Source organism: Leptodactylus fuscus, chromosome 4 (assembly GCF_031893055.1).
Source record: "Leptodactylus fuscus isolate aLepFus1 chromosome 4, aLepFus1.hap2, whole genome shotgun sequence".
NCBI lineage: Eukaryota > Metazoa > Chordata > Amphibia > Anura > Leptodactylidae > Leptodactylus > Leptodactylus fuscus.
In genome coordinates, this window is record NC_134268.1 from 48,437,820 (window position 1) to 48,447,888 (window position 10,069).

The 10,069-nt window shown below is 41.9% G+C and overlaps 1 protein-coding gene across 1 annotated transcript; it reads left to right on the forward strand.

The window, feature by feature from the left end:
• The first annotated feature begins 219 nt into the window (after positions 1 to 219).
• RPL7 (ribosomal protein L7) lies at positions 220 to 9,535 on the forward strand. Its single transcript, XM_075270470.1, has 7 exons — positions 220 to 295; positions 1,949 to 2,051; positions 2,156 to 2,322; positions 4,491 to 4,628; positions 5,907 to 6,016; positions 6,408 to 6,617; positions 9,482 to 9,535. The coding sequence occupies exons 1-6, from the start codon at positions 282 to 284 to the stop codon at positions 6,614 to 6,616; spliced, it is 741 nt and encodes a 246-aa protein (XP_075126571.1). The 5' UTR covers positions 220 to 281; the 3' UTR covers position 6,617; positions 9,482 to 9,535.
• The last annotated feature ends 534 nt before the right edge of the window (positions 9,536 to 10,069 follow it).

Genomic DNA, 10,069 nt, shown 5'->3' on the forward strand with positions numbered 1-10,069 from the left:
CGTGATCATGTTTGATCACGGAACTGAAGGGGTTAAAGACACGTCTATCCGGTCATGTGACCTTGTGACGTTAGAACGTCCTTACGGCGTCTATAGTAGTTAGCCTTTTATCCCTTCAGAACAACGCTACAATGTACGCTCCAGAGGGGCACCGCCTACTCAAGTCACATGATATGGTCATCTACGTCATCAACGCGCGTCCTGTCGCGTGCTGACGTCACAGCTCTGCGTGTTTAAGTGTCTACTGCGCATGCGTGGTATCCTCTTTTCCGGTGGTGAACATGGCGGGGGCAGAGTGAGTACATCATGGCCTCTGTGTAATCCGCTGTAATCTTTGTAATCAGACCTGATTTTCATGGCCTCTGATCAGTCTGATAGATGGCAGGGAGACTAGGGATGACATTGGACACAGTATTGATCATGTTCGGGCGGTTCTGGCTTGGGTTTTATTAGCGATGTCTGATCTCAACCCGAGCCGGCTTGTGCTGCGGCCTGGTGCTGACTGAGCCCTGTGCTTTCCTACACAGAGCTCCGAATGGGACTGGATACTTGTTATTTTGGTCTGGCTAGCTTTATGGCAGGAGTCCAGGTTATTTTATGTGTGTCAGGATTCTGAGGGGCTGCACAAGCGGTATACATATATACTCTACATATAGTGTTGGGGGTAAGGTAGGAATTAACCCCTTAAGGACCAGGCCATTTTTTTGGCCATACTTTGTAATGGCACCTTTCAATATTCTGTGCAATGTACTGGGAAGCTGGAGAAAAATCAGAATGAGAACTTTTGAAATAATGAAAAACTCTGCAAAATAGAATCATCATGTCATCAGTCATCATGTTCTGAGACCTGTAACTTTTTCATATTTCCATGTATGGAGCTGGTTGCGGTGTCTTTTTATGCGGGACAAGATGACGTTTCTATTGATACCATTTGGGGAAAGATCTGATGGTTTGATCACTTTTTATAAAAAAAAAAATTATAGGAAGCAAAGTGTTGAAAAAAAATGCTGTTCGGCTATTTTTTTTTTTTTTTGCTGCTACGCCGTTCACAGCACGGAATAAATGTTTTAATATTTTAATAGTTCGGGCATTTTGGAGCGCGGGGATACCTAATATGTTTGTTTAATGTTCTTTACTTTTTTTTTAATCTGATCTAGGGAAAGGGGGTGATTTGAACTTTTACATTTTTTAAAAAATTTAAATACTTTTAAAACCTTTTTTTTCTTCTTCTTTTACATTTATGATCAGACCCCTTAGGTACCTTGAAACCTAGGGGCTCTGATCGCTCATACTATTCACTGCAATACTACTGTATTGCAGTGAATAGAAAAATCACAGCAGTTCTATTAGACGATGGCTCTGGCATCGTCTAATAGATCTAGTGCAGAGACAAGCCTGGAAGCCTTCAATAGGCTTCCGGCTGTCATAGCACCCGTTCACCGCCCTCTGGTGACGTTCAGGAGGGCGACGATCGGCAGAAAATGGCGGCGCCCGTGCCGCCTGCACCGTTTACATGCTGCGTTTGAGCGCAGTTTGTAAAGGGTTAGCAGTAGCGATCGGCTCGGGCACCGACCGCTGCTTTTAGTGGCAGGTCCTGGCTGTATTATACATATCTGCCGTGTATGGAGAGAGCTCAGCTCATGATCAGACATTTATACTATCCCCAGGGGATAGGCAGAAAACCTCTTTAAGACCCCACATTGTAAACTAGCAAGCCCTACTGGTTAGGGTGGCATGAATGCAATATGTAGCTTTCGGTTGTCCATTTAGTTGTCTTCCTGGTTGTACTGCGCTGTGTGTTATGTTGGCATCATGTAACGATGGTTGTTAAAATTCTCAGTCCTGTAAATGGTCTGATCAGGGCTAGTAATTGGGGCTAGCAGTAACTTTTGTCCCGTTTTGTGATAGAATCTCTTGTGAAATTTACAAACTTGTTGTTCTATTGCAGAGGAAAGAAGTTGCCATCTGTTCCAGAAAGCCTTGTTAAAAGGCGAAAGGCCTTTGCGGCCGCCAAGGCTAGAAGGATCAAGAAGATCCTGAAAGATAAAAAGGTGAGGGGGTCTTTGTATGTCTTTTTTGGGGGGTTCGGGTATGAACTTGTCTGTAGTTGTGGTGTGTGTATATGCAATTTACGTCATATTGCTTCCATTTGCAGATCCGCAAAGAAAAAAGGAAGATCATCTACAAGCGGGCAGAGAGCTACTACAAGGAGTACAGGCAGATGTACAGACGTGAGATCCGTCTGTCTAGAATGGCCCGCAAAGCTGGAAACTACTATGTCCCTGCTGAACCCAAATTGGCTTTTGTCATCAGAATCCGTGGGTAAGAAGATCTAGTAATGTGGTTCATGGTGACGTGCTAATGTTCTTGCCCCAGACACAGATTATGAACTATTTCTCATCTTCCTGTGGTATACCAAATACCTTTAAGGGCTCGTTCACATCTGCGCCCGGCACTCCGTTCTGCAGGTTTCCGTTTCCTGCATAAAACAGAGCAGGAGACGGAAACCTGCAGGAGTCTCTCACCCATTCATTTGAATGGGTGAGAAAGTTGTCCCGCCGCGAGCGTTTTATGCTCTCTGCTGTGAAACCGGGTTTTTTAATCCGGACACAGTCAGACATGCAGTACTCTGTGTCCGGATTTAAAAAACCGGTTTCGCGGCGGAGAGCATAAAACGCTCACGGCCAGACCAGGTCTGTGCTTTCCATCTTCTTGCATGCAGAAGACGGAAAGCACAGAACTGAGTGCTGAACGCAGGTGTGAACCTAGCGTAAGACTGGTCCATAAATTTAGCAGCCAAATTTTTGTTCCTCACAAAGAACAGAGGACAGTGCTTCAGTGATGATGTTGCGGCGCTCTATCTACATTATTGCTGCAGACAGTCGCTGGCCTCAGCAGTGTGTGGTACACTACCCGCTGGCTGGAGCAGTCTCAGGTAGACTCATGTGAATGTTACAGGAATGGTGCAGTAACTAACTGCAAGTGATTGACTTTCCATTCCTTAGGTAATGTCTTTTTTGTGTGCAATACCCCTCTAATGACTTTGTCGTCTTGGTTTGCTAAAGACAGAACTTTAAAAAATTTAAAATCAAACTATATCTCAATTTCTCTCTAAAACACAATGACCTGTTGACCCATGACCTCATCATGTGGCCAACTTGTCCAGGGAAGATTATTATGGAACTGACATGCCTATCCAGGAGTGTGACAATGGAGGATAAGGCAAGGTGCTAGGGGGATAGTGATGGGAGCTCAGTGCTGGAAACTGGATTGTTGGGCAAATGAGACATAGTCACTCTTTGGCGTTTCCCCACTGTGGGACTATTAAAGGATTATCTTTTTTTCTTTTCTCCCTCTTTACAGTTATAAATGCTCTTCCTTTACCACTTATAGTTTCTGCTGGCTATGTTATGTTTTCCAGTGTATGTATGGCAAACGCATGGTGTATTCTCATGATGTATATGTCATGTGTATTCATAGACCCCTGTTCTGTTCTTTTGGCCCCCGTTGTGTCTAGCCTATATTTCCAATGCAGTATATTATATCACATTCTGTATGTGCATGTAGTAAACAGAGGCGTCTTAAGGCTAGTTCACACGTGGGCAAAGGGGAGGATTTTGACAGCGGAATTCGCTTCAAAAACCTCTCCTTTAACATGGTGGTCTATGTAGACCACTAGCTTTTTTTTTCCTCCTAGCGTTTTCCGCCTGAAGAAGCGACATGACCTTTCTTCAGGCGGAAAACGCCTGAAGAATTGCATAGAAGTGAATGCACACAAAACCGCGCGTTTTTTTGCAAAAAAACGCGCGGTTTTCGCCTGCAGTTTCTATAGCACATATAGGAAAAAAAAAACCCTAGCGAAAACCGCGTCAAAAACCGCGTGGAATGCAAAAAACAGCGTAAAAAAAACTCCCCGAGGTGTTTTACCTCGCACAAATAAGCTAGGCGGTTTTCACGTGTGAACTGACCCTTAGAAGTCGACTTGCCCACTACACTGGACTTGTATTGTTTGTTTGTTTTTTTTCTTGGCTTTGTGGATTTTGGTTTGTATGGGTGTAGATTTTGCTTTGTTCATTTTGTAGCATTTGTAAATTGACTGATTCTACAACCTCCACCACTGTGCTCATTGACCAGACTGTGAACTGGGCATTGGGGGTATTGCACTATTTTATGAACACAATTCTCTCTGGGAGTAAATCTTACTGCATTGATGACATAACATAATGATTCTGTCACCTTCGCAGCTTTTCTAGATTGTGGATTTGTTTATTGCTCCAATGGGCAGATCATACAGACTGGACACTTAGGCTGATGCATACAGCAATGGGGTTTTGGTTTACTTGGAGCCTGTTTTATTCTTATGAGTTATCCATTGTTTATGATGATAAACCCTTATGAGTGTTTAGTTTTGACAGAATCAGTTGCATACAACTCATTGGCGGTAACACAAGCGTGTAACTCAGCAACTTAATGTTTTTTTTCCCTTCCAGTATCAATGGTGTCAGCCCAAAGGTCCGTAAAGTATTGCAACTTCTGCGTCTGCGTCAGATTTTCAATGGTACCTTTGTGAAACTCAACAAGACTTCTATTAATATGCTCAGACTGGTAGAGCCCTACATTGCCTGGGGGTGAGTGATACTTTTTTTTTTTTTTTATATGTATATATGCATGTTACAGATTCTTCCCGCAGCGCTTTAGACAGAAAGTTCGCAGAGTCTCTCTGCGGACTTTGTTACAATTATACCTATGGGGAAACCATCGGCGATTCCGTCGGTATAATTGACATGCTGCAATTTCCAAAATCGTGCTGGTTTTGGAAATAGCGGCGTGTCCGCAAAGTATGTATGGGATTTGCTAGAATCCCATTCACTTTGTCCTGACTATAAAATGCTGTGATTTGTCCTGCGGCGTTTCCCTCCCATGGGGCCGCAGCCTTAAAGAGCTTTTCTGGTCAGTTTTGCAGTATAGTTACCAATGAAACAGGTTTTTGCATTTCTAGCCTGTTACAACTGCCAGGAGAGAGCAGTTTTTAAGGTGTTTACACTGTGACAATTATTTATCCATACTATGGGATAGAGCATAAATTGCTGATCTGTAGGGGTGTAAAGGCTTGAGACCCCCACCATTCCATAGAATGGGGAGTATTTTACTCCTGTTAAGAATGTAGTGATGGGTGCAAATGTAGTTGTCTTTGTATCAGAGATCTCATATTCGGCAAAGTAAAAACTGTACTGTTGTGGAATGTCTGAAACAGGGGTAAGAGCCAAGATTGAAAATTTAGTCTCATTAGTAAGTTTGTTGTATAATCATGACTGAAACAGTGCGCTTTATTTTTAATTTGATTGATTGATGGATAATTCCTTTATAGGGAACATGTCAGGGTGATTTGGGATGCTAGACCCCCACTTCCCAGGTCCTAATGGATTTGGGGGTTTAGTGTCCCAAATAGCCCTGTTGTAAAGCAGTCTCTACCAACATTGAATAAAACAAAAAACTCCTTCGTGCTTGCCTGGCTTTGTACTCTTGGTGCCTGTGCAATGATTTGGTGAAGTTGGGGAAAGTACACATCAAGCGTGGTTGTTTTTTTTTTTTTTTTTTTTTTTTTTTTTTCCCTCTTCAAATCTTTAACTGGCAAGAAAAAGCATTACAGAAGAAAACTGCAAGAGGCATGTGTGTTTTGAAGCCACAGTGTACTTCTCCAGCTTCACTAAACTACTATTTCGGACACTAAAGCCATGATCTGTAGGGATTTGTGGGTGGTTTTATTGTCCCAGTTCAATTTGACAGGTTCCCTTCACAGCAGAGAGTAAATGGATAAATATCCACTGGATGGAGGTCTTACTTTATGGAGCTTTTATATACAGTATTTGTAGGATTTAATATGGCAATGTTGTGTTGTCTTGCAGTTATCCCAACCTGAAGTCTGTAAAGGAGTTGATCTACAAGCGTGGTTACCTGAAGATCAAGAAGCAGCGCATCCCTCTGACCGATAACTCTCTTATTGAAAGGCATCTTGGTATGTTGTCATTTTGATGAAGTCTTCACATTGGTATATTTCTTAATCAGAAAATTTTAGTTTATCCGCTGGAATCGATCCCGCATTTTTTTTTTTTTTTTTTTTTTTTTTTTAAAGGTTTCTCACTATATACACACATACTATTCTGTCTTTCTCTGCATCCCTATAGATGTGTATATGAGTTACTTGTCGATATACACAGTAGTAATAAAAGCAGTCATAGCAACACTTGCAGTTGCACTACTAAAGTCCACAGTTTCCTCCATAGTTGTCCAGCCCTCTCCTCAATGTTGTGTGTATTTATATCTGGGGGGTACTTGGGTGATTTAATGTATCAAGTACAAGACTCTTTGATTTACATGACCAATTCTAAGGGTTTTCTTCCTAATAGGCAAACGTGGCATCATCTGTGTTGAAGATCTGATCCATGAGATCTACACAGTTGGCAAAAACTTCAAAAATGCAAACAACTTCCTCTGGCCCTTCAAGCTGTCCTCCCCCAGGGGTGGCATGAAGAAGAAAACCACACACTTTGTGGAAGGTGGTGATGCAGGCAACAGGGAAGACCAGATCAACAGACTAATAAGGAGGATGAACTAAGGTAACTGTTTTGGCAGTGCTTTCATTGACTCTTTAAAGGGGTGTTCCCATTTGACACATGTATGGCATGTTCAGAGGATATGTTGTACATGTGCAATAAATCTTTTACACCTCTGGGACCAACGCCATCTTTGAGAGTGGGGATCCCCTGGCGCCTGTTTACAGACCATAAAAATATGATTAGATTTGTGGTAAGAAGCCCCTTCCATATGCCGGGCTATAAAGATGGTGGCTGCTCTTGCAGGGTGGCCACCCTAGCATCCGGGTCTCCATTGTAGAATACAGCGGAGACTCGGAACTAAAGTTCACGATCAGCGCTCACTTGGATTACGGACACTGCAGGGCAGGATTCTACCCGCCGGCCCCGTACCTTTACTATTGCAGGCCAGCTTCAGTGCAGCAACGTCGTAGGAGCCATCCTGTCCTTCTGACAGCTGGGAGCCTAATGAAGGCTATGGTGCCAAACCGTAATTTTTTGCTTCTGATAAGAATTTGCATAAAAACTTGATCAAAGCAATGGACATTCCCTAAAATGGTATAACTAAAAAGTACACCTGCTCCCACAAAAAAAAAGCGCCCTATACATCCCTGTACACAGAAATATAAAAAGTTACAGGTATCACAATATGGTGACTTTTAGAGAATTTTTTTTTTTGCAAAGTTTTACATTTTTAAAGGGTTAAAATATAAGTAGAAGTACGGTATATACTCAAGTATATGCCTAGTTTTTCAGCATAGTTTTTGTGCTGAAAAAGCCCCCCCCCCTCCCCTCTGCTTTTTTTTTTTTCTCTTTTTTTTGGGGGGGTTTTATGACCAGCTGCAATAGTAATGTACAGAATCTCCCATAAAATAGTGGAAACATTTTTTTTGAAGCTTTAAAAAAAAAATATTAAAAAAATAAAATCCCTCCTTTCCCTACAATACATATAAAAGTAGAAAATGACTGTGAAACACATACACATTAGTTATGCCTGTGTCTGAAAGTGCCCGGTCTACTGAATATAGGGGATCTGCAGTGCTCCTGTTCTGTCTAGAAGGGGTTAATAGCAGCACTGCAGATCCCCTATATACAGCCAGGCTGAATTTCAAGTGGGGGAAACGCAGTCCTCAAGCTCAGGGAAGGGGCAGACAGACAACCAAAACACCCCCTCCCCTTCCCCAGCAACTACTGCACCCAAAATCTCCGACCATTTTAATTTTTGAAATTTTCCAGTAGCTGCTGCATTTCCCCCCTCAGCTTATACTCGAGTCAATAAGTTTTCCCAGTTTTTTTGTGGTAAAATTAGGGGCCTCGGCTTATATTCGGGTCGGCTTATACTCTAGTATATACGGCATATAACTTTGGTATCCCCTGAATCATATCAAAACATAGAATACAGGGGACAGGTCATTTTGGCTGCAGAGTGTATACTGCAAACCCCAAGCCCATAAGAAAGTCTCATAAGTGCATTCTTTTTTTCGTCCGATGCATCCCGTTCTTAATTTTTTTTTCCAGCTTCCGAGTACATTGTACAGAATAATAAATGATAGCGTCACGAAGAACAATTTGTCCCACAATCATTAAGCCCTCATGGCTCTGAGAGTGGAGAAATAAAAAAATTATGGGGGTTTGGGTAGTCAAAAATCGAAAAATGTCACCGGCGGGAAGGGGCTAAACACTTTCACATCTGCTGAACATTGGCCACACCAATTGGTGACCGGCACTGTAGTTGTGTCTGTGCCAACACCAGTGGCTGTCAGTGGCATAATATAGCAGATGCTCTGCTGCAGCGGTCACATATAAATGTTACAAAATCTTGTGAATTTTAATTTGTGCAATTTTAGGCCTTTTTCAGCTCAGGCCTATAGATTGGAGAGGGTTTCAACAAACCAGTGTCCTCAGCAGTAAAGGGAAATTAGCAAATATATTCTTGGGAGGTGTAAGATATCATTGTACAGTAACTTGTATATAAACGTCATATAGTGCAGAATGGTATGGACTTAAGGACATATCTGCTGTTCTTGTACATCTGCCATCAGTACCATACATCATGTAAATACAGCTTAAAGGGCTGTTTAGACAATTATGGCATATCAACAATATACCATACATGTCTTCATGAATCTAAGTGACCTAGATCTGGGCAGAAATGAATGAAGAAGTGTCTAGCCATGTCTTTGAGAAAGCGTAACAAAATCTCTGCAAAATATTGTCTCAAGATGAATTGCAGGTCACATGACTGAGGGCTTATCTCTAGGAGTCTGGGAAGGAGGAGCAGGAGATAACAGAAGACAACAGGGTGGCTCAGTGGTTAGCACTGCAACCTTGCAGTGCTGGAGTCCTGGGTTCGATTCCCACCAGGCACAACATCTGCAAGGAGTTTGTGTGTTCTTCCCGTGTTTATGTGGATTTCATCCCATTCTACAAAGACATACTGATAGGGGGAAAAAAAAAACATTGTGATCCCTATATGGGGCTCACAATCTACATAATTTTTTTTTTTTTTTAAAAAGACAGACTTGGGCTGAAGGCTGGATTGGTTCATGTCCTGTATGTTCCTGGGGCTGTTTCCCCTGTACTTACTGACTCATTGTATGGTGGTTATTCTCCACCCACTAGTTCAGTGAGAGGCAAACTTAAGGTACAGCATACAGGTGGTTAACTGCTTAAAATGCCCAAAGCAAGTTGTATAATGACCAGAAATGGTGCTTCTCCTCATGTGGCAGTTGATTCTGAAAGTCAAGTATGCTTTAAGATCATACAAATGCTAAAGTCTCTTACAGTCTTTACAGAAGAGTAGAATGTATCATGCAAGTTGCACTGTATTTCAACATTTAATGTTATCTATAGTTTTTTAATCATAAACTTTATTTTTGTCTTTTTAGGTTTCTTATGGATGCATCCCTTGCTGGTCAATTAATAAAAATCCATTTACAAAATCTGTGTGTATGTCTTGTCATTTGTCTTAAATACCACCAGCAATTCTGGGAGTATATTTGAAGAATAGAATCCTACCAGAAATCACAGGTAGACTTGTGACTACTCGGGAATAAAGCCTTCTTGCTAGCCATAATAAAGGCTGTCTTTCTACAAATCTTTACATTTAAAGAGAAACCTTTTTACCTTCTCCGCCATGTTTAGCTGCCAGTAGGCACTGCTGCTCTGATTCCCACACAGCTGGAATTTTCTCTTTAGTCCCCAATATTTCTAAGCAATTATTTTCAGTGTCTGATCTGCCATGTCAGGAGGGCGGTGATTGATTCTGAGCTCTGACACTGGCTTCCTCTGATAGGAGCTCTGAATCACACCGCCTGCCTCACATTACAAAGCTGAAATAGCACAACTGGCACCAAAACTAACTGCACTTGTTACTCAGGAAAGTATGAAACTTCTGTTTGATAAAATCCAGTATGAAAAATATAATTGGAATATCTATGGAGACTTGAAGGTCATTGCTTGACCCTTGGTTCATT